Here is a 26215-nt window from a genome sequence, read left to right as displayed (position 1 = left end):
AGGGATAGGGTTATGCATGGTTAAGGTTTGGGATTGGGTTATGAATGGTTAAGGTTTGGGATTGGGTTATGAATGGTTAAGGTGAGGGATAGGGTTATGAATGGTTAAGGTGAGGGATAGGGTTATGAATGGTTAAGGTGAGGGTTAAGGTTTGGCAAACACACAACCTTTGATCCAGAGTCATGGGATTACACCTTTCCACCATTCCCGTCCCTAGCAAAACCCAAGCCTTGTTGATAGTAATAGCACTCGCTGTTGCCCCTAGTGGACGGATTTGAAGGCATTTCCCGAAGTCCTCAGGACATGGATAGACATCCAATTTCAAAGTCAATCTTGGTTTATTGTCCTTAAACTGGCTTATGGTCCTTATACTGGTTTATGGTCCTTATACTGGTTTATGGTCTTTATACTGGTTTATAGTCCTTATACTGGTTTATGGTCCTTATACTGGTTTATGGTCCTTACACTGGTTTATGGTCTTTATACTGGTTTATGGTCCTTATACTGGTTTATGGTCCTTATACTGGTTTATGGTCCTTACACTGGTTTATGGTCTTTATACTGGTTTATGGTCCTTATACTGGTGTATGGTCCTTATACTGGTTTATGGTCTTTACACTGGTTTATGGTCTTTACACTGGTTTATGGTCTTTACACTGGTTTATGGTCTTTACATTGGTTTATGGTCTTTACACTGGTTTGTGGTCTTTACATTGGTTTATGGTCTTTACACTGGTTTATGGTCTTTACATTGGTTTATGGTCTTTACATTGGTTTATGGTCTTTACACTGGTTTATGGTCTTTACATTGGTTTATGGTCTTTACACTGGTTTATGGTCTTTATTCTGGTTTATGGTCTTTATTCTGGTTTATCGTCCTTACACTGGTTTATGGTCTTTATTCTGGTTTATGGTCTTTATTCTGGTTTATGGTCTTTATTCTGGTTTATGGTCTTTATTCTGGTTTATGGTCTTTATTCTGGTTTATGGTCCTTACACTGGTTTATGGTCTTTACACTGGTTTATGGTCTTTATTCTGGTTTATCGTCCTTACACTGGTTTATGGTCCTTACACTGGTTTATGGTCCTTACACTGGTTTATGGTCCTTACACTGGTTTATGGTCTTCATTCTGGTTTATGGTCTTTATTCTGGTTTATGGTCTTTATTCTGGTTTATGGTCCTTACACTGGTTTATGGTCCTTACTCCGGTTTATGGTCCTTACTCCTCTATTATGACATCTCTCTTCAAGGAGCTTTCTGCTATAATATGATTCATCTTAACTTCTCCTTGAACGAGGCTCTGCAAACACAATGCTTCGTGATGATGAGTCTTGAAAGACCGTCATTGGTGGTAAAGGAAGTTTTCATTTGATGCTCGCACATCTGTCTTTCATGTTTTTACTTAATCAGACTGTTATAATCCTGCTTGGAAATTTTACAAAAAAATAACTCTAATTCCTATTGGCAGCATGTTGCTGCTTGTAATCGTCATATCATTGTAATTATCATAGTTTTAGAAGTATTAATCGCACAGAGATCTACTTCTATCCATCAATCATCCACCAGACTGAGCCTAGCTAAAAGGCTAAAGAAAAACTCTAAGGGGAAGTTTACATAGTAAACATATTGGTTTGGGTTCCAGTCCCGTCCTCCATTTATCTGCACCACAGAGTGTTGGATGTTGTCGTTCCACAGAAAGACTTGAGAAATAACAAGGGAGTGAATGTGGTCAGGACCACACAATGTCCTCATTCTCTCCCTGAACTTCATCTGGTATTTAAGGAATGTGTGCGTGACGACTTGGACACTGTTCTGTTTCTCAAATGGAAATAAGCAACAACTGCTGGTCCAAATACAAAGTACCGTATAATCTCCGGCCTACAATATTCTGTTTTCTGTGAGTGTGTGTTTGTGTGTGCGGGTATTCAGACCCTTTGATTTGGGACTCAAAATTGAGCTCAGGTGCATCCTGTTTCCAGTGATCATACTTGATATGTTTCTACAAGTTGATTGTGGTCCACTTGTGATAAATTCAATTGATTGGACATGATTTGGTTATAATTTCTATATAAAAGATACCACAGCTGACAGTGCATGTCAGAGCAAAAACCAAGCCATGAGCTTGAAGGACATTTCTGTAGAGCTCCGAGACAGGATTGTGTCGAGGCACAGATCTGGGGAAGGGTACCAAAAAATGTCTGCAGCATTGAAGGTCCCCAAGAACACAGTGGCCTCCATCATTCTTAAATGGAAGAAGTTTGGAACCACCAAGACTCTTCCTAGAGCTGGCCGCCCGGCCAAACTGAGCAATCGGGGGAGAAGGGCTTTGGTCTGGGAGGTTACCAAGAACCCGATGGTCACTCTGACAGTTTTCTATGGGGATGTTTTTCAGCCGCAGGTACTGGGAGACTAGTCAGGATTAAAAGATGAACAGAGCAAAGTACAGAGAGGTCCTTGATGCTCCAGAGCGCTCATGACCTCAGACTGAGGCGAAGGTTCCCCTCCAACAGGACAACGACCCTAAGCACACAGCCAAGACAATGCAGATGTGGCTTCGGGACAAGACTCTGAATGTCTTTGAGTGGCCCAGCCAGAGCCCAGACTTGAACCCAATCCAACATCTCTGGAGAGACCTGAAAATAGCTGTGGCGACACTCCCCAACTCTCCAAATACAGGTGTGCCAAGCTTGTAGCGTCCTACCCAAGAAGAATCGAGACTGTAATCGCTGTTTCAACAAAGTACTGAGTAAAGGGTCTGACTAATTCTGCAAATGTGATATAAGTATTTATTTTGCTTTGTCATTATGGGGTATTGTACGTAGAGTGATGAGGAATAAAAATCTATTGAATCCATTGAATACTTACTGAATACTTTTCGAATGCACATATATATATATATATATATATATATATGAATGATACAAAGAGTCCTTCTTTGCTGATGTGAAGAAGAAACTGAATGAAAGAGTCCATGTCAACATGAAACTGAGTGACTCACTAAATCAAGGATTTGGATCTAAATGAATAACTACCAACATTCTTTCTGATAGTCTTTAATAAAGACATGTTCTGGTTGTCCTGACCTGGACACCATATACAGTATTATAATAACACATTATTCTTTCTGATAGTCTTTAATAAAGGCATGTTCTGGTTGTCCTGACCTGGACACCATGTACAGTATTATAATAACACATTATTCTTTCTGATAGTCTTTAATAAAGACATGTTCTGGTTGTCCTGACCTGGACACCATATACAGTATTATAATAACACATTATTCTTTCTGATAGTCTTTAATAAAGACATGTTCTGGTTGTCCTGACCTGGACACCATATACAGTATTATAATAACACATTATTCTTTCTGATAGTCTTTAATAAAGACATGTTCTGGTTGTCCTGACCTGGACACCATATACAGTATTATAATAACACATTATTCTTTCTGATAGTCTTTAATAAAGACATGTTCTGGTTGTCCTGACCTGGACACCATATACAGTATTATAATAACACATTATTCTTTCTGATAGTCTTTAATAAAGACATGTTCTGGTTGTCCTGACCTGGACACCATATACAGTATTATAATAACACATTATTCTTTCTGATAGTCTTTAATAAAGACATGTTCTGGTTGTCCTGACCTGGACACCATATACAGTATTATAATAACACATTATTCTTTCTGATAGTCTTGAATAAAGAAATGTTTTGACCAAGTTAATCTGCTCATGTTGTGTGTGTTCCATTATTTGTGACATTGTGGTTAAAATAAAGAATGTAAATGAAATAAATCATTTTCATAATGAATAATAACCTTTTCAGTTTTCCTTATTTTATTTTTTTGAACAAATTGATGTGATATTTTTAAACAATACAAAACATGACAAAAAATGACAACAACATCACCCTGCCCAGACCCACCTGCTCACACCCCCATCTTCATCAACTACATCACTCTGTCCAGACCCACCTGCTCACACCCCCATCTTCATCAACTACATCACTCTTTCCAGACCCACCTCACACCCCCATCAACTACATTACTCTGTCCAGACCCACCTGTTACACCCCCATCTTCATCAACTACATCACTCTGTCCAGACCCACCTGCTCAACACCTCAACAGCCATAACACATATGTTTTTTCAACAACAGGTTATGGTCATTAATATCAAAGGCTGCACTGAAATCTAACAGTACAGTTCCCACAATCTTGTTATTATTATTTGAATTCAACCAATCATCCGTAATTTGTGTCAGTGCAGTACATGTTGAGTGCCCTTCTCTATAAGCACGCTGAACATCTGTTGTTAATTTGTTTACAGAGAAATAACATTGTATTTGGTAAAAACACACATTTTTTCCAACCGCTTGCTAAGGGCTGGCAGCAAGCTGATTGGTCGGCTGTTAGAACCAGTAAAGGCTGCTTTACCACTTATAGGTAGAGGAATGACTTTGGCTTCCCTCCAGACCTGAGGACAAAAACTTTCCTCTAGACTCAGATTAAAATCATGACAGATAGGAGTGGCAATAGAGTCAGCTACCATCCTCAGTAGCTTTCCATCTAAGTTGTCAATGCCAGGAGGTTTGATCGATGATAATCATTTTTCCACCTCTCCCTCACTAACTTTACATAATTCAATGGTTTTCTTTCATTATTAGTTATTTTATGCATGAATATGATGGCTCACTGTTTGTTGTTGGCATTTCCTGCCTAAGTTTGACCACTTTGCCAATGAAGTAATCATTAAAATAACTGGGAACATCAAATGGTTTTGTGATGAATAAGTCGTCTGATTTGGATGAAAGATGGAGTTGAATGTCTTTCTGCCCATCATTTCATTTACAGTACTCCAACGTTGTTTCCATCATTCTTTATATCATTATATCATAATACAGTTTCTTCTTCTTTGTGTTAAATTGTTGAGTTCACGCACACCAGGGACTAAGTCTGACTGACCAGTAGACACCAGGGACTAAGTCTGATTGACAGGCTCCTCCAGTCAGTTACACAGGTTGGGATGTATAGGAACAGAAACTGGGAACGAAGTGTGTAGACAGTCAGATGACTGTTGGGTGCTGTGAGTGGGTGAAAGGCACACTGAGACAGAGAGGTTTCCTGCATACCCTCCTCTATCACCCTGTCCTGTCCTATCAAACCCACCCTCTCCTGTATGTTTCTATCTGGGGTAGATGTGATGAAGACATGATTGGGACAAGCCCTGGTGATGTCTCCATGGTGACAGCCATGTCATCACACAGTTTCCAGCCTGGACCTTGAGGCTTTTTGGTTTTAAACAAGAAACGATCAATAAACTATCAAATCTCAGCAGCCATGAAACCAAGAATGCGGTCAGACTTCAGGACCAGGATTTATAAACAATTCTAACTTCAATCCCCTTCTTGTCTCTCCTCCAGTCTCCATTGACGAGATAGAATCTGTGCGTAAGGGCCGTCAGTCGGAGGGTCTTCAGAAGCACACAGAGGCCCACGTTGAGGACCGCTGTTTCTCCATTATCTTTAAGGGCCGCAGGAGGAACCTGGACCTGATAGCTACCTCGGCAGAGGAGGCTCGGCAGTGGGTCAATGGTCTGGAGAAGATCATCTCTAACATGAAGAAACTCAACAGCCAGCAGACGAGCGAGCAGTATCCTCTTTTGTTAATCTGCTTTGCAGTTCACAACTAAAACATTGTTTAGTTACTTGGGGTTACAAATCAGAAAATAGTTGTCCAGCCTATTCAGTATTGTGGATTCCCATCTATAATGTGTATAGGTCAACAAGCTCCGAGCAACTGGTTGCTAGCAATTGTTATATGTTATTCTTCAATAACTCCAAAGCAAATCAGGTGGAGAAAAATAGGTTTATTTGAGAAGGACAAATCAAAGGGGGTGACACTCTAGACCCAAACTGTTACAGACCTATACCCATCCTGCCTTGCCTTTCTAAGGTCTTCAAAAGCCAAGTTAATAAACAGATCGCTGACCATTTCGGGTCGCACCGTCCCTTCTCCGCTGTGCAATCCGGTTTCGGAGCTGGTCCCAGGTGCACCTCGGCCACGCTCAAGGTACTAAACGATATCATAACCGCCATCGATAAAAGACAATACTGTGCAGCCGTCTTCATCGACCTGGCCAAGGCATTCAACTCTGTCAATCACCACATTCTTATTGGCAGTCTCAATAGCCTTGGTTTCTCAAATGACTGCCTCGCCTGGTTCACCAACTACTTCGCAGACAGAGTTCAGTGTGACAAATCGGAGGGCCTGTTGTCCAGACCTCTGGCAGTCTCTATGTGGATACCACAGGGTTCAATTCTCGAGCCGACTCTTTTCTCTGTACATATCTACGATGTCGCTCTTGCTGCAGGTGATTCCCTGATCCACCTCTACGCAGACGACACCATTCTGTATACATCTGGCCCTTCCTTGGACACTGTGTTAAAACCTCTTTGGGGTAGGTGGCGTCCCACCTGGCCAACATCCAGTGAAATTGCAGAGCGCAAAATTCAAAATACAAATTTTGTAATATTAAACATTCATGAAAATACAAGTGTACAGTGTATTTACAAGATACATCACAAATGGTAATTTTGTTTGATAAAGTCCCTCTTTATATCCCAAAAAAGTCAGTGTAGTTGGCGCGCTTGATTCAGTAATCCACCGGTTTCCCTCGTTCAAAATGCAGACAAAGGAATCCCAATAAACTTTGTCCAAACAAGTCAAACAACATTTCTAATCAATCCCCAGGTATGTAAATAAATGATTCAATTTAAGACGGAGAATAGTATGTTCATTACCGGAGATAAATAACTATGCTAATTCAAACAATAGAAATCTCATAATTATAATTCCCCAAACATACAAGTATTATACAAGTATTATACACCATTTTAAATATAAACTTCTTGTTAATCCAGCCACAGTTGTCTGATTTGAAAAAGGCTTTACGGCGAAAGCACACCATGCGATTATGCTAGGTCAGCGCCTAGTCACAGAAAACCATACAGCCATTTTCCAACCAAGGAGACGTGTCACAAAAGTCAGAAATAGCGTTAAAAATAATCACTAACCTTTGATTATCTTCACCGGATGGCACTCCCAGGTCTCCATGTTAGACAACAAATGTGTGTTTTGTTCGATAAAGTTTATCTTTATGCCCAAAAACCTCATTTGTAGTTTACTTTGGGCACCTTAGTCATCCAAACTTCCGAATACTGCCCCCTACTCCGAAGAAGTTTTAACTAACCTCGAAATTAGCTTCAATGCCATACACCACTCCTTCCGTGGCCTCCAAACGCTAGTAAATCCAAATGCATGCTTTTCAACCGTTCGCTCCCCGCACCCGCCTGCCCGACTAGCATCACTACCCTGGACGGTTCTGACCTAGAATATGTGGACAACTATGAATACCTAGGTGTCTGGCTAGACTGTAAACTCTCCTTCCAGACTCATATGTAACATCTCCAATCCAATCGGCTTTCTATTTCGCAACAAAGCCTCCTTCACTCACGCCGCCAAACTTGCCCTAGTTAAACTGACTATCCTACCGATCCTCGACTACGGCGATGTCATCTACAAAATAGCTTCCAATACTCTGCTCAGCGGGCTGGATGCGGTCTATCACAGTGGCATCTGTTTTGTTACCAAAGCCCCTTATACCACCCACCACCTGTATGCTCTAGACGGCTGGCTCTCGCTACATATTCGTCGCCAGACCCACTGGCTCCAGGTCATCTATAAGTCTATGCTAGGTGGAGCTCTGCCTTGTCTCAGCTCACTGGTCACGATAACAACACCCACCCACGCGCTCCAGCGAGTATATCTCACTGGTCATCCCCAGGGCCGACACCTCCTTTGGTCGCCTTTCCTTCCAGTTCTCTGCTGCCAGTGACTGGAACAGATTGCAAAAATCGCTGAAGCTGGAGACTTACATTTCCCTCACTAACTTTAAACATCAGCTATCTGAGCAGCTAACTGACCACTGCAGCTGTACATAGCCCATCTGTAAATAGCCAACCCAATCTATCTACCTCATCCCCATATTGTTTTTATTTACTTTTCTGCTCTTTTGCACACCTGTATCTCTACTTGTACATCATCATCTGCTAATCTATCACTCCAGTGTTAATCTGCTAAATTGTAATTACTTCGCCACTATGGCCTATTTGTTGCCTTACCTCCTCACGCCATTTGCACACACTGTATATAGACTTTCGTTTTTTCTATTGTGTTATTGACTGTACGCTTGTTTATTCCATGTGTAACTCTGTATTGTTGTTTGTGTCGCACTGCTTTGCTTTATCTTGGCCAGGTCGCAGTTGTAAATGATAACTTCTTCTCAACTGGCCTACCTGGTTAAATAAAGGTGTTCTCAACTAGCCTACCTGGTTAAATAAAGGTGAAATAAATGTAATAAAAAATTAAAAAACTGTTATGCTGGGATGATCAGATGTTCAGTCCCCGGTCCTCAGCTTTTCCCCACCGAATAAAAGAACAGGATGCCATTTATAACCCCCCACCCTAACCTGGGATTGACCAATCAGAAGTCCTTGCAGTACAACTTGGCTAATGGCCAAATAACAAGTATCCTGCCCCAGACTCAATGTACAGACCAATGACAACGTGTCCCACGTCGCTCTGAGTTTAGGAGTGTCATTCCACAGATTCTGAACAGATGCTGAACTGAAACCCAACTCTTATTTACAATTCGCTATTGACCATTAGTACTCTATTGACCATTAGTACTCTATTGACCATTAGTACTCTATTGACCATTAGTACTCTATTGACCATTAGTACTCTATTGACCATTAGTACTCTAGTACTCTATTGACCATTAGTACTCTATTGACCATTAGTACTCTATTGACCATTAGTACTCTAGTACTCTATTGACCATTAGTACTCTATTGACCATTAGTACTCTATTGACCATTAGTACTCTATTGACCATTAGTACTCTAGTACTCTATTGACCATTAGTACTCTATTGACCATTAGTACTCTATTGACCATTAGTACTCTATTGACCATTAGTACTCTAGTACTCTATTGACCATTAGTACTCTATTGACCATTAGTACTCTAGTACTCTATTGACCATTAGTACTCTAGTACTCTATTGACCATTAGTACTCTATTGACCATTAGTACTCTATTGACCATTAGTACTCTATTGACCATTAGTACTCTATTGACCATTAGTACTCTAGTACTCTATTGACCATTAGTACTCTAGTACTCTATTGACCATTAGTACTCTAGTACTCTATTGACCATTAGTACTCTATTGACCATTAGTACTCTATTGACCATTAGTACTCTATTGACCATTAGTACTCTATTGACCATTAGTACTCTAGTACTCTATTGACCATTAGTACTCTATTGACCATTAGTACTCTAGTACTCTATTGACCATTAGTACTCTAGTACTCTATTGACCATTAGTACTCTATTGACCATTAGTACTCTATTGACCATTAGTACTCTATTGACCATTAGTACTCTATTGACCATTAGTACTCTAGTACTCTATTGACCATTAGTACTCTAGTACTCTATTGACCATTAGTACTCTAGTACTCTATTGACCATTAGTACTCTAGTACTCTATTGACCATTAGTACTCTATTGACCATTAGTACTCTATTGACCATTAGTACTCTAGTACTCTATTGCCCATTAGTACTCTAGTACTCTATTGACCATTAGTACTCTATTGACCATTGGTACTCTAGTACTCTATTGACCATTAGTACTCTATTGACCATTAGTACTCTATTGACCATTAGTACTCTATTGACCATTAGTACTCTATTGACCATTAGTACTCTATTGACCATTAGTACTCTATTGACCATTAGTACTCTATTGACCATTAGTACTCTAGTATTTAGTCCTCTCTTCCTCTGCGTTGTATATTTATCTTCGACATATTCCTACATGGTGAATGATTGATCCTTAAATCTGGGCGTATTAAAGCTGGATCTTCAACTGTATGAGGAAAGCAGACAAGAACAAGGACAACAAGATGACCCTGAAGGAGCTGAAACACTTCCTCCGCCAGATCAATATCGAGGTGGACGACATGTACGCTGAAGTGCTGTTTGCAGTGAGTGGACAGCTACAGTTGGTCAATAACTTACACGGATGGTGTTATAGACTCTGTACAGGCAGCTCCTAATGAAGTTCTGTCATGTTCCTGTATGTATATGGGTTTCATTTAATGTTATGCTGTGTCTCAAAGCATTTTATTTTGTCTGAGGAGGAACTCAATGTACTGTATCTCGTTAGTACTGTTTTGTTAATGATCTTGTCCTACAGAAATGTGACAAGTCTAACTCGGGCTCCCTGGAAGGTCCTGAGATCAAACACTTCTATGACCTGCTGATATACCGCGAGGAGATCGATGTGATCTATGGAAAGTACGCCACTACGGGGGAGCAGATGAGTGTCAAAGACCTGCTCAACTTCCTGCTGAACGAGCAGCGTGAGGTGGCCACAATGGAGGACGCTGTAAGACTCATAGAGAGATACGAGCTGGACGATTCAGGTGAGAGATGCTCTAGTTCTGACTCAATACGAGCTGTATCACTCAGGTGAGGAGAGATGCTCTAGTTCTGACTTAATATGATCTGAATGACTCAGGTGAGGAGAGATGCTCTAGTTCTGACTCAATATGATCTGGATGACTCAGGTGAGGAGAGATGCTTTAGTTCTGACTCAATATGATCTGGATGACTCAGGTGAGGAGAGATGCTCTAGTCACTATATAAGGGAGTATGTACACTGAGTGTACAAAACATTAAGAACATCCATGACAGACTGACCAGGTGAATCCAGGTGAAAACTATGATCCCTTAGTGATGTCACATGTTAAATCCACTTCAATCAGTGTAGATGAAGGGGAGGAGACAGGTTAAAGAAGGATTTTTAAGCCTTGAGACAATTGAGACATGGATTGTGTATGTGTGCCATTCAGAAGGTGAATGTGCAAGACCAGTTTGAGTGTGTCAAGAATTGCAATGCTGCTCGGTTTTTCACACTGTAAAGTTTCCCATATCTATCAAGAATGGTTCACCACCCTAAGGGCATCCAGCCAATTTGACACAACTGTGGGAAGCATTGGAGTCAACATCAACAACAACAACATTGTCCCTGTGGAATGCTTTCCACACCTTGTAGACTTCATACCCTGACACATTTAGGCTGTTCTGGGGGCAAAAGGGGGTACAACTCAATATTAGGAAGATGTTCCTAATGTTTTGTACACTCATTTTACTGTACGTAAGAATGCAGTATTCAATGGCAGCATACAGTTTTATGGTATTCTATGAATGTGCTAAAATACTTTGTGTATTTCTGAGGCACCTTTCCATTATAGGATAAATTATATACATTGCCTTCACAAAGTATTCATTCCTCGACTTGATTAAATTTATATATTTTTCTCACCCATTTACACACAATACCACATAATGACAAAGTGAAAACAGGTTTTTCATTTTTTTTTAGCAGATTTATTTAAAATGAAATACAGAAATGTTTTATTTACATAAGTATTCACACCCCTGAGTCAAAACATGTTAGAATCACCTTTGACAGCTATTACAGCTGTGAATCTTTCTGGGTAAGTCTCTAAGATTTCCACACCTGGATTGTGCAACATTTCCCCATTATTATTCTCAAAATTCTTCAAGCTCCATCAAATTGGTTGTTGATCATTGATAGAAAGTGGCTATAAATGAATAAAAACAAAAGCTTGCCTTGATTTGGAAAGTATAGCCAGTTAGCTAACATGGCATCCCTCTCTGCTTGAGTAGGCTAAAAGTGAAGGAAAAAAATCTCTCTCTCTCTCTCTCTCTCTCTCTCTCTCTCTTTCTCTCTCTCTCTGTCTCTCTCTCTCTCTCTGTCTCTCTCTGTCTCTCTCTGTCTCTCTCTCTCTCTCGCTCTCTCTCAGAGGAGGACGGAAACTAGCTGTCTTCCGGCCTCATGGTGAAATCCCTGAGCAGTTTCCTTCCTCTCTGGCAACTGAGTTAGGAAGGATGCCTGTATCTTTGTAGTGATGGGGTTTATTGATACACCATCCAGTGTAATTAATAACTTCACCATGCTCAAAGGGATATTCAATGTCTGCTTTTTTATTTTTACCCATCTACCAATAGGTGCCCTTCTTTGCGAGGCATTGGAAATCCTTGCTGGTCTTTGTGGTTGTATCTGTATTAAATTCACGGCTCGACTGAGGGACCTTACAGATCATTGTTTGTGTGGGGTACAGAGATGAGGTAGTCATTCAAAAATCATGTTAAACACTATTATTACATATGTGACTTGTTAATTTAAGGAATGTTTTACTCCTGAATATATTTAGGCTTGCCATAACAAAGGGGTTGAATACCTACTGATTCAAGACATTTCAGCTTTTCATTTTTTATGATTTATTTGTATTTTTAGAAAAGCATAATTAAACTTTGACATTATGGGGTATTGTGTGTTGGCCAGTGACAAAATAAATCTGAATTTAATCAATTTTCAATTCAGGCTGTAACACAACAAAATGTGTCAAGGGGTGTGAATACTTTCTGAAGGCACTGTATATCTGGGGGGGCTATTTCACAAGGCCCAATCGCCTAACTCATTCTGCCCCCCCAGCAAAGCAGAAGAATCATATGACCAAAGATGGCTTCCTGATGTACCTGCACCAGGAGGAGGGGTCTATCTTCAACCCCGCCCACAAGGAGGTGTTCCAGGATATGAGCCAGCCAATCAACCACTACTTCATCAGCTCCTCCCACAACACCTACCTGATGGAAGACCAGCTCAAAGGCCACAGCAGCACAGAGGCCTATATCAAGTAACCATGACAACCTCTAATTTAAACTAACCATACCTTACTACCTCTAATCTAAAACTAACCTTACTACCCAGCTGCACCGAGGCCTACATTTAAACCCCAAAGCATTTTGATTTCAAATACTTCTAGTACACTAAACTCAAAGTCAATGTTAAGTGGTACTGACTCAAAATTAAATGAGAAGTCACATCAACTCTATAAATTATGATAAATTATCATAACTATAAGTTATGATAACAAATTCACTTTTTCCCCCAGCATGCTCTACTGCAGGTTGATTTTTTTGAATAATTTTTAATATCTGTATTTTTGAATGTACTTTGAGTGCAGTGGCAGTCGGTGCCATTTCAGATGAGGGAGGATGATACATGTTTTAATGAGCATGGCCTTATTTCTATTACAGCATATTGGATGACTGTCATTCATATTCCATTCACCCAGTTCAATGTTACATCAATAGGTTAAGAATACAACATGATACTCAAATTTTCCCTCTACCCATCATGAGGTTGCTGCAACCTTCCTATGAATGAAAGTTTACAACGTAGAGAATTTTGAGTAGTCACGTTGACAGAGAGCGACACATTCAGTACCGCCTTGCATCTACTCACCACATGTTACGCACTGCAGTGCTAGCTATCTGTAGCTTATGCTTTCAGTACTAGATTCATTCTCTGATATTTTGATTGGGTGGACAACATGTCAGTTCATGATGCAAGAGGTCTGATAGCTTCCGGAGGACATCTTCCAACCTGTCATAATTACTGTATAAGTCTATGGAAGGGGGAGAGAACCATGAGCCTCCTAGGTTCGGTATTGAAGTCAATGTACCCAAAGGAGGATAGAATCTAGCTGTCCTCCGGCTAAATCATGGTGCTGCCCTACAGGGTGCTGCTGAGGCAGTGTTTTAATCAATTATTTGGTCAATCAATTATTTGGTGACATACACTACCGTTCAAAAGTTTGGGGTCACTTAGAAATGTCTTTGTTTTTGAAAGACACATTTCTGGTCCATTAAAATAACATCAAATTGAACGGTAGAGCATTTAGTATAGTTTTATCTAAAAAAGGATAACTTTAATGTTTCACTATTTGTATTTTTCTGAAATTCACTGAGGAGGATGGTCCTCCCCTTCCTCCTCTGGGGAGCCTCCACTGATTGAGTAGTCGTTTGATTCAGGTTATGATAAATAACATAACTTTAAACAGAAAACAAAAGTTTGTTTTTTCAATCAACAAAAAAAAAACACATTCCACCCTCACAGATGTGGCAGACATAAATATAATGAATTAAAATATTAAACAAAACAAATCACACATTTGCAGCAGCACTATATGTGATCTGATCATGTTAGCTGTTTCCAGCTTTAGCTGAGACAACAAGCAAAGCACATGTTTTACAGCACTTTACACAACATGTAAAGTTGGAAAGTATTCAGACCCCTTCACTTTTTCCACATTTTGTTATGTTACAGGCTTATTCTAAAAGTGATTAAGTTGTTTGTGTATCCTCATGAATCTACACATAATACCCCATAATGACATCACAATACCCCATAATCACAAAGCAAAAACTGTTATTGTTTTTTTGCGAGTTTATAAATAAATAAAAAACAGAAATATGACATAAGTATTCAGACCCTTTACTCAGTACTTTGTTGAAGCACCTTTGGCAGCGATTACAGCCTTGAGTCTTCTTGGGTATGACGCTACAAACGTGGCACACCTGTATTTGGGGATTTACTTCCATTCTTCTCTGCAGATCCTCTCAAGCTCTGTCAGGTTGGATGGAGAGTGTCGCTGCACAGCTATTTTCAGGTCTCTCCAGAGATGTTCGATTGAGTTCTAGTCTAGGGCTCTGGCTGGGCCACTCAAGGACATTCAGAGACTTGTCCCGAAGCCACTCTTGCGTTGTCTTGGCTGCGTGCTTAAGGTCGTCGTCCTGTTGGAAGGTGAACCTTCACCCCAGTCTGAGGTCATGAGCGCTCTGGAGCAGGTTTTCATCAAGGATCTCTCTGTACTTTGCTCTGTTCATATTTTGCTCGATCTGGACTATCCTCCCTGTCGCTGAAAAACTTCCCCACAGCATGATGCTGCCACCACCATGCTTCACCATAGGGATAGTATTGGCCAGGTGATGAGCGGTGCCTGGTTTTCGACAGAGGATGAGGTTGGCAGTTGTTGGCCCTTGGGAAGGGACGGGTCCTCATGCTCCTGGCTAATGGCGCTAGCTTTTTCTGAAGCTAGCTGTTTCTTGGGGACTTTTCTATGGCTATTGCTCAAGTCCGGGTAAAAATGTCACGTCACCTTTTTTTAGCCTACATGTTTTTTTTGTATAATGGGGTTTAACTTGAAGTGGAGGTAAGATTAACAATTGGAAATGACTTGTGCAGAGCTCTCAGTTCATGCGGCCATCTCGTTCAAACTTTACGTGATCCCATAACATAGATATTTTCTGAAATAATCCAATAATTTAGTTAGATTTTCTGCACCCGTTACTGAAATGGTTGTCCTAGTTGAAATGGCTTAGGCATTCTCCTCTCACTGTTCCTGACCTGAACTTGGGGAAAGTTCCATATATGTTGCAATCCTACCAACCCTACTAAACCCTACTAAACCCAACTAAACCCTACTAAACCCAACTAAACCCTACTAAACCCTACTAAACCCAACTAAACCCTACTAATACCTACTAAACCCTACTCGCAGGCCTGATGTGGCCTGTACAGGGTTGTAAAGGGAGGGTATATTACTAGAAACGTTTGATGTTTACCAGTATACTACCAGTATGTTTGTATGTTGAAGGATTTTATGTAATCTTTCACAAGACATTTAGTGGCCCTTTGGGGTTCTTCAGATTATTACATGTGTCTGGAGGCCTTACTCAAAATGTTAAAACTGACACAACTCAAATCTGGAGCCCCTACAGGGTCCCAGTGACTATCGGCTTGAGTAATGACTACAGAATCACTTTAAGTAACTGTACTCTGATATATTTAGTGCAACAGGTTTCCTCAAAAGTTTTGAGTAATGACAGCACATTGGGGTGTGCTGTGTACATTAATACATACATATTACAACATATTGCATACAGTACGTAAACATATTACTACATACAACCTTTATTAATAAACACAAAATAAATAAAATAAAAAAATAAAATGTTTTACCCCTTTTTCTCCCCCATTTCCGATTGGTAGTTACTGTCTTGTTCCATCGCTGCAACTCCCGTACGGACTCGGGAGAAGCGAATGTCGAGAGCCGTGCATCCTCCGAAACTCAACCCAGCCAATCCGCACTGCTTCTTGACACAATGCCCGCTTATCCCAAGAAGCCAGCCGCACCAATGTGCCGGAGGAAACACCGTACAACTGGCGACCATGTCAGCATGCACGCGCCTACCACAGAGTCGCTAGCGCACGATAGGACAAGGAAATCTCTCCAAACTCTCTCCTAACCCGGACAACGCTGGACCAATTGTGCGCCGCCTCATGGGTCTCCCAGTCACGGCCAGCTGTGACACAGCCTGGGATTGAACCCGGGTGTGCGATGCAGTGCCTTAGACCGCTGCACCACTCGGGAGACCCCTGCAAATGGATTTTAACAAACAATTGGTCTCTCAAAAAAATGCAGCCCTTCATTGAATTTATGAATCCCGATGTGGCCCTCGAGCCAAAAAGTAAACATTTGTTACAGTGTCTATGTAGTTGCAAATAGCAATATTCTTCAAGTATGTCTACTTCACCATCTGCCCATTTTATTGGTAAACTACAAGAAAGTGTAAACACTGTGTGTTTTAATGATCCATCAAGTAATATGGTTGTCATAATTAGGTTTTAGTCCAGAGAGGCTAGAACAGTGACTAAGATCTTCAATGAGACCGTGTAGGGATCCAGATTGCGGACTTAAGAAAAAACTAGAGTCATCAACACTTTAGTTATTATCCCATGGATTTCTACCCCTTAATTTTGATTATATATTGTTTTACATTTACCCTATGGGACTCCCAATCACGGCCTGATGTGATTCAGCCTGGATTCAAACCAGAGACTGCAGTGATGCCTCTTGTACTGAGATGTAGGGCCTTAGACCGCTGCGGCACCCAATTGCCTAAGGCTGGATGTTCTTGTTGGATCTCATTTTAATAGCTAGCATTTCAATGGCCATAATAATTAGATATGGAGACAACAGACAGCCTTGTTTATTCCTCTTAAAGGCTCAAAACCTTCTGAGAAGTAACCATTATTTACTATTTTGGGGTTCTGTACAAAATCTTAACCCATAGTATAAGAGATTCACCGAAATTAAAATATCCAGGCATTTATATATACATTCTAGACGTACTTTATCAAACGCCAAAATCAGCTAGACGAGTAGATGTAATACTAAATACAGATACAGTACTAGATACAGTAAATATAGTACTAGATACAGTAGATCCACATACGGCCGTGATTGGGAGTCCCATAGGGCATCACACAATTGGCCCAGCGTCGTCTGGGTTTGGCAGGGGTAGGCCGTCATTGTAAATAAGAATTTGCTCTTAACTTGCTTGCCTAATTAAATAAAGTCCACCTGTGCAATCTAAGTGTCACATGATCTGTCACATGATCTCAGTATGTATACACCTCTTCTGAAAGGCCCCAGAGTCTGCAACACCATTAAGCAAGGGGCACCACCAAGCAAGCGGCACCATGAAGACCAAGGAGCTCTCCAAACAGGTCAAGGACTAAGTTGTGGAGAAGTACAGTTCAGGGTTGGGTTATAAAAAATTATCAGAAACTTTGAACATCCCACGAGCACCGTTAAATCCATTATTAGAAAATGGAAAGAATATGGCACGGCAACAAACCTGCCAAGAGAGGGCCTCCCACCAAAACTCACAGACCAGTCAAGGAGGGCATTAATCAGAGAGGCAACAAAGAGACCAAAGATAACCCTGAAGGAGCTGCAAAGCTCCACATCGGAGATCGGAGTATCTGTCCATAGGACCACTTTAAGCCGTACACTCCACAGAGCTGAACTTTACGGACGAATGGTCAGAAAAAAAGCCATTGCTTAAAGAAAAAAATAAGCAAACATGTTTGGTGTTCACCAAAAGGCATTAGGGAGACTCGTCAAACATCTGGTCAGATGAGACTAAAAATGAGATTTTTGGCCCTCAAGGAAAACGCTATGTCTGGCGTAAACCCAACACCTCTCATCACTTCGAGAACACATCCCCACAGAGATTTGAGGCTGGGACGGAGGTTCACCTTCCAGCAGGACAATGACCCGAAGCATACTGCTAAAGCAACACTTGAGTGGTTTAAGGAGAAACATTTAAATGTCTTGGAATGGAACAGACCTCAATCCAATTGAGAATCTGTGGTATGACTTAAAGATTGGTGTACACTAGCAGAACCCATCCAACTAGAAGGAGATGGAGCAGTTTTGCCTTTTAGAATGGGCAAAATTCTCAGTAGCTAGACGTGCCAAGCTTATAGAGACATAACCCAAGAGACGTGCTGCTGTAATTGCTGCAAAAGGTGGCTCTACAAAGTATTGACTTTGGGGGGGGTGAATAATTATGCACGCTCAAGTGTCTTATTTCTTGTTTGTTCCACAATAAAATATATTTTGCATGTTGTGTACATCAAATGATACAACCCCCCCCAAAATCTATTTTAATTCCAGGTTGTAAGGCAACAAAATAGAAAAAATACATTCGCAAGCCACTGCACAGTAGATAAAGTACTAGATAGAGTAAATATAGTACTATATACAGTAGATCTAGTACTAGAAACAGATGAAGTACTATTAGTAGTAGTACTGTATATGTGTGTTGATTGTGTTGTGGTCTTTAGGGCCCTGATGAAGAGTTGTCGCTGTGTGGAGTTAGACTGTTGGGACGGGGCCCATGGAGAGCCAATCATCTACCATGGCCACACCCTCACCTCCAAGGTCCTGTTTAAAGACGTCATCAAGGCCATCAAGGAGTATGCCTTCAAGGTAACCTTAACCCTAACTCATCAAGGAGTACTCCTTCAAGATCAGTATAACCCCTAACCCATGACCTCTAACCGTAACCCCTGACTCTAAGCCATTAAGGAGCACACCGTCAAGGTCAGTCTAACCCTGACCCTAAAGTTAACCCCTAACCCTAACTCATCAAGGAGTACTCCTTCAAGATCAGTATAACCCCTAACCCATGACCTCTAACCGTAACCCCTGACTCTAAGCCATTAAGGAGCACACCGTCAAGGTCAGTCTAACCCTGACTCTAAAGTTAACCCCTAACCCTAACTCATCAAGGAGTACTCCTTCAAGATCAGTATAACCCCTAACCCATGACCTTTAACCGTAACCCCTGACCCTGACCCTAACCTTAACCCCTAACTCTAACCCATCAAGGAGTACGCCTTCAAGGTTTCACCATGAAGTCAAACCGGCCCTGTGATGACCAGTAGAGATTGCCATGACTGCTAATGTTATGTTGTTGTCCTCCCCCAGACATCAGAATACCCAGTGATCCTGTCACTGGAGAACCACTGTACACTGGAGCAGCAGAAACTGATGGCCAAGCACATGATCTCCATCCTGGGCAGCGCCCTGCTCACCTCCCCCCTGGAGGACCAGATGCCCACTGCCTTCCCCTCACCCCAGGTCAGAGACTAACAGATAATCCATCCACCCATCCACCCACCCACCCACCCACCCATCCATCCATCCATCCATCCATCAGTCAATTCATCCACCTACCCACCCATCAACCCACCAATCCATCCATCCATCCATCCATCAATCAATCAATTAATCCACCTACCCACTCATCAACCCACCAATCCATCCCATCCATCAGTCAATTCATCCACCTACCCACCCATCAACCCACCAATCCATCCATCCATCAGTCAATTCATCCACCTACACACCCATCAACCCACTAATCCATCCATCCATCAGTCAATTCATCCACCTACCCACCCACCCACCCATCAATCAATTCATCCACCCATCCACCCATCAAATCACCCATCAATCAACTGATCCACCCACCCATCAATCAATTAATCCACCACCCACCCATCAATCAATCAATTAATCTACCCACCCATCAACCCACCCATCAATCAATTCATCCACCCACCCATCAACCCACCAATCCATCCATCCAATCGTATTTGTTTTTCAACCCTCAGTGTTTAAAGCCTGGAGCTTCATAACCACATACCCAGTATTTGAAATATGAACGCTAAGAGGCAAGCCTAAACAAGTTGTGGATGTTAGACAGATGAAAGGCTCTAAGTCAGTACTGAGAATGTGAAGGAAGAACAATAACATCTTGTTTGACTGAGTGGGATAGGATTGGGGTTTTACGAGAAGGAATGTGATTTCCCTGCTAACAGTATCTGTCTGTTAGAGCCTGTCTGTCTATAGGGCTAACAGTATCTATCTGTTAGAGCCTGTCTGTCTATAGGGCTAACAGTATCTGTCTGTTAGAGCCTATCTATGAATCTATGTATTTAATTTATTCTATTTAACTAGGGAAGTTAGTTAAGAACAAATTCTTATTTACAATGACGGCCTACCAAAAGGCAGAAGGCCTCCTGCGAGGACAGGGGCTAGGCTTAAAAATAAAAATAAATTAAATTAAATATAGGACAAAACACACATCACAACAAGAGAGACAACACAACACTACATAAAGAGAGACCTTAGACAACAACATAGCAAGGCAGCAACACATGATGAACACAGCATGGTAGCAACACAAAACATGAAACAAACATTATTGGGAACAGACAACAGCACAAGTGCAAGAAGGTAGAGACAACAATACAGCAATACAGCCACAACTGTCAGTAAGAGTGTCCATGATTGAGTCTTTGAATATAGAGATAAAACTGTCCAGTGTGAGTGTTTGTTGCAGCTCGTTCCAATTGCTAGCTGCAGAGAACTGAAAAGAGGAGCGACCCAGGGATGTGTGTGTTTTGGGGACCTTTAACAGAATGTGACTGGCAGAACGGGTGTTGAATGTGGAGGATGAGGGCTGCAGTAGATATCTCAGATAGGGGGGAGTGAGGCCTAAGAGGGTTTTATAAATAAGCATCAACCACTGGGTCTTGCAATGGGTATACAGAGATGACCAGTTTACAGAGGAGTATAGAGTGCAGTGATGTGTCCTATAAAGAGCATTGGTGGAAAATCTGATGGCCTAATGGTAAAGAACATCTATCCACTCGAGAGCACCCTTACCTGCCGATCTATAAATGACGTCTCCGTAATCTAACATGGGTAGGATGGTCATCTGAATCAGGGTTAGTTTGGCAGCTGGGGTGAAAGAGGAATGATTACGATAGAGGAAACCAAGTCTAGATTTAACTTTAGCCTGCAGCTTTGATATGTGCTGAGAGAAGGACAGTGTACACACTAGCCATACTCCAAAGTACTTGTATGAGGTGACTACTTCAAGCTCTAAACCCTCAGAGGTAGTAATCACACTGGTTTGGAGAGGGGCATTCTTCTTACCAAACCACATGACCTTTGTTTTAGGAAGTGTAGTTTAAGACTGTATCATCTGCATATACATGGATGAGAGAGCTTCCTTCTGCCTGAGCTGTATTGTTGATGTAAATTGAGAAGAGCGTGGTGCCTAGGATTGAGCCTTGGGGTACTCCCTTGATGACAGACAGTGGCTGAGACACCAGATGTTATGACTTTATACACTGCACTCTTTGAGAGAGGAAGTTAGCAAACCAGGCCAAAGACCCCTCAGACACCAAAACTCCTTAGCCGGCCCACAAGAATGGAATGGTCTACCGTATCAAAAGCTTTGGCCAAGTCAATAAAAATAGCAGCACAACATTGCTTAGAATCAAGGGCAGTGGTGACATCATTTGACCTATAAGGTTGCAATGACACATCAATAAGCGGAAACCAGATTGCATAAAAGAGAGAATACTATAGACATCAAGAAAGCCAGTCAGTTGATTATTGACAAGTTTTTCCAACACTTTTGATGAACAGGGCAAAATAGAAATAGGCCTTTAACAGTTAGGATCAGCTTGATCTCCCCCTTTAAATAAAGGATGAACCGTGGCTGCCTTCGAAGCAATGGGAACCTCCCCAGAAAGGAGAGACAGGTTAAAACGGTCAGAGATAGGCTTAGTGATGAAAGGGGCAGCAACTTTAAAGAAGAAAGGGTCTAAACCATCTGACCCAAATGTATTATTTTGGGGTCAAGTTTAAGGCGCTCCTTTAGCACCTCAGACTCAGTGACTGCCTGCAGGGAGAACCTTTGTAGCAGGGCGGGGAAAAAGAGGGAGGAGCATCAGGGCTAGTCGAATTAGAAGGTGTGGGAGATGAGGAAATGTTGGACGAGCAAGGAGGCATGGCTGAGTCAAATAGGAATCCTGACTTAATGAAGTGGTGATTAAAGAGCTCAGCCATGTTCTTATTGTCAGTAACAACCACATCATCAAAATTAAGGAACATGGGCAGCTGTGAGGAGGAGGATTTATTATCCAGGTCTTTAACCATTTTCAATAACTTTTTGGGGTTAGATCCACAGAGAGAGAACTGCTCCTTAAAGTAACTAACTTTGGCCTTCCGGAATTGCCTGAGTGCACTTATTTCTCCTTTGCCTGAACAAGAGCCAGTCAGCCTGATTATGCCGAGCCTTTCGCCAAATGGTATTCTTGAGATGGAGTAACTCTAACGGATCACGGTCGAACCTGTTTTTAATTCTCATTTTCTTTATAGGGGCAAAATCATAATCTTTGACAAGGGATCTATACCCTTTTAAAGAGGCCAGACCATGAAGGACATGATAGATCAGGACATTATAGATCAGGACATTATAGACCAGGACATTATAGATCAGGACATTATAGACCAGGACATTATAGATCAGGACATTATAGACCAGGACATTATAGACCAGGACATTATAGATCAGGACATTATAGATCAGGACATTATAGACCAGGACATTATAGATCAGGACATTATAGACCAGGACATTATAGATCAGGACAGTATAGACCAGAACATTATAGATCAGGACATTATAGACCAGGACATTATAGATCAGGACATTATAGATCAGGACATTATAGATCAGGACATTATAGACCAGGACATTATAGATCAGGACATTATAGATCAGGACATTAAAGATCAGGACATTATAGACCAGGACATTATAGATCAGGACATTATAGATCAGTACAATATAGATCAGGACATCAGACTAATTTGATGATCTATAACAGACGCATCTCCGTCAACACAAGGTCTGTCTCTGTGTAGGACTTGAAGGGTCGGTTCATCGTCAAGGGGAAACGTCTGAACAAGCTGGATGCCGTCTTCAGCAATACTAGTCCTGGAGTAGAGGAAGACTGTGTCTCCGAGGAGGACGAGGCTGCAGAGACCAGCAACTCCAAGACAGACTCCAACGGACAGAAGGCCAAAGCCAAGGTATGGTAACACGCTGCTGTGGTGCCAAGGTAGATGGCACCCTATTCCCGAATAGTGCACTACCAGGGCACATAGGACTTTCGTCAAAAGTAGCTCACTATAATAATACATGGGACTTATATAGTGCTTTTCAAGGACCCAAAGTTGCTTTACAATTCTAAAAACAAAAAAACATGGGTCAAAACAAAACATCAGACTATTTAAGACATGAATATAGAGAGGGGTGGACTCAGAGACATCAGACTAAACAAGACATGAATAAAGAGAGGGGTGGACTCAGAGAAGGGTGTATTTCAGTGTATGTGGCGCAGAGGATTGGGTTTAGGATACCAACCCGTCTTTAGGGTAAGGGGCGGGGTTGGGGTTTTCATACAAACCCGGTTTAGGGTAAGGGGCGGGATTGGGGCTAGGATACAAACCCGGTTTAGGGTAAGGGGCGGGGTTGGGGTTTGGATACAAACCCGGTTTAGGGTAAGGGGTGGGATTGGGGCTAGGATACGAACCCGGTTTAGCGTAAGGGGTGGGATTGGGGTTTGGATACAAACCCGGTTTAGGGTAAGGGGTGGGATTGGGGCTAGGATACAAACCCGGTTTAGGGTAAGGGGTGGGATTGGGGTTTGGATACAAACCCGGTTTAGGGTAAGGGGTGGGATTGGGGCTAGGATACAAACCCAGTTTAGGGTAAGGGGCGGGGTTGGGGTTTGGATACAAACCCGGTTTAGGGTAAGGGGTGGGATTGGGGCTAGGATACGAACCCGGTTTAGGGTAAGGGGCGGGATTGGGGCTAGGATACGAACCCGGTTTAGGGTAAGGGGTGGGATTGGGGTTTGGATACAAACCCGGTTTAGGGTAAGGGGCGGGATTGGGGTTTGGATACAAACCCGGTTTAGGGTAAGGGGTGGGATTGGTGTTATTATATGAACCCGGTTTAGGGTAAAGGGCGGGGTTGGGGTGTTGTTTCTGACATAGTCATGCTACTGTGTTGCTTTGCACATACACCCCCAACAGGGACAAGGCATGCTGGATTAGCTGCACAACTGTCCTCAGAACAACTAATGCCATTTCAAATAACAAGCCCTATGCCAAGGAAAACACACATGTGGATACTTTGACAGAAATCCATTTATAACATCTCTATTTCTGTAGATATTATAAACATGATGTCTTATTGCTTTTCAGAAGTCAAAGATCAAGCTAGCCAAGCAGCTGTCTGACCTGGTGATCTACTGTAGGAGTGTCCACTTCTCAGGGTTTGAGCACGCTAAAGACAACCAGGCCTTCTATGAGATGTCCTCCTTTAAAGAGAGCAAGGCTGTTAACCTGGCTGAGACAGCAGGTAAAACCCTCTGTTCTGTTACAGCAAGCCTGAATAACATCAAACCTGAATAAAATCAACCCTGAATATCATCAAGCCTGAATATCATCAAGCCTGAATAACATCAAACCTGAATAACATCAAACCTGAATAACATCAAGCCTGAATAACAGGGCCTGTACAATAGACATGCATTCATTATGCATATTTTAGAAAACAGTTTTCATTATGCATATTCTAGAGAACAGTTTTCATTATGCATATTCTAGAGAACAGCTTTCATTATGCATATTCTAGAGAACAGTTTTCATTATGCATATTCTAGAGAACAGTTTTCATTATGCATATTCTAGAGAACAGCTTTCATTATGCATATTCTAGAGAACAGTTTTCATTATGCATATTCTAGAGAACAGCTTTCATTATGCATATTCTAGAGAACAGCTTTCATTATGCATATTCTAGAGAACAGCTTTCATTATGCATATTCTAGAGAACAGCTTTCATTATGCATATTCTAGAGAACAGCTTTCATTATGCATATTCTAGAGAACAGCTTTCATTATGCATATTCTAGAGAACAGTTTTCATTATGCATATTCTAGAGAACAGTTTTCATTATGCATATTCTAGAGAACAGCTTTCATTATGCATATTCTAGAGAACAGTTTTCATTATGCATATTCTAGAGAACAGCTTTCATTATGCATATTCTAGAGAACAGCTTTCATTATGCATATTCTAGAGAACAGCTTTCATTATGCATATTCTAGAGAACAGCTTTCATTATGCATATTCTAGAGAACAGCTTTCATTATGCATATTCTAGAGAACAGCTTTCATTATGCATATTCTAGAGAACAGTTTTCATTATGCATATTCTAGAGAACAGTTTTCATTATGCATATTCTAGAGAACAGCTTTCATTATGCATATTCTAGAGAACAGTTTTCATTATGCATATTCTAGAGAACAGTTTTCATTATGCATATTCTAGAGAACAGTTTTCATTATGCATATTCTAGAGAACAGCTTTCATTATGCATATTCTAGAGAACAGTTTTCATTATGCATATTCTAGAGAACAGCTTTCATTATGCATATTCTAGAGAACAGCTTTCATTATGCATATTCTAGAGAACAGCTTTCATTATGCATATTCTAGAGAACAGCTTTCATTATGCATATTCTAGAGAACAGTTTTCATTATGCATATTCTAGAGAACAGTTTTCATTATGCATATTCTAGAGAACAGTTTTCATTATGCATATTCTAGAGAACAGTTTTCATTATGCATATTCTAGAGAACAGTTTTCATTATGCATATTCTAGAGAACAGTTTTCATTATGCATATTCTAGAGAACAGCTTTCATTATGCATATTCTAGAGAACAGCTTTCATTATGCATATTCTAGAGAACAGTTTTCATTATGCATATTCTAGAGAACAGTTTTCATTATGCATATTCTAGAGAACAGTTTTCATTATGCATATTCTAGAGAACAGTTTTCATTATGCATATTCTAGAGAACAGTTTTCATTATGCATATTCTAGAGAACAGTTTTCAT

The 26215-nt window shown here is 41.1% G+C and overlaps 1 protein-coding gene across 2 annotated transcripts in view; it reads left to right on the top strand.

Annotated features, from left to right (window-relative positions):
• Positions 1-26215, top strand: part of LOC110489513 (1-phosphatidylinositol 4,5-bisphosphate phosphodiesterase delta-1) — a 60900-nt gene that overhangs the window by 18734 nt on the left and 15951 nt on the right. The window contains exons 3-10 of one of the 2 annotated variants that reach the window (XM_036945631.1): positions 5430-5658; positions 9997-10126; positions 10339-10567; positions 12667-12868; positions 18715-18859; positions 19361-19513; positions 23162-23329; positions 24509-24665. In XM_036945631.1, the coding sequence (XP_036801526.1) occupies positions 5430-5658; positions 9997-10126; positions 10339-10567; positions 12667-12868; positions 18715-18859; positions 19361-19513; positions 23162-23329; positions 24509-24665 (1413 nt within the window). Of the gene's footprint in view, positions 1-5429; positions 5659-8437; positions 8596-9996; positions 10127-10338; positions 10568-12666; positions 12869-18714; positions 18860-19360; positions 19514-23161; positions 23330-24508; positions 24666-26215 lie in introns of those variants that run through there. The other variant, XM_036945632.1, reaches the window with a different exon arrangement.

The sequence above is a fragment of the Oncorhynchus mykiss genome, chromosome 15, assembly GCF_013265735.2.
Source record: "Oncorhynchus mykiss isolate Arlee chromosome 15, USDA_OmykA_1.1, whole genome shotgun sequence".
Lineage (NCBI taxonomy): Eukaryota > Metazoa > Chordata > Actinopteri > Salmoniformes > Salmonidae > Oncorhynchus > Oncorhynchus mykiss.
The sequence above is the reverse complement of the archived record's forward strand: the minus strand, read 5'-3'. Positions and strand labels throughout refer to the sequence as shown.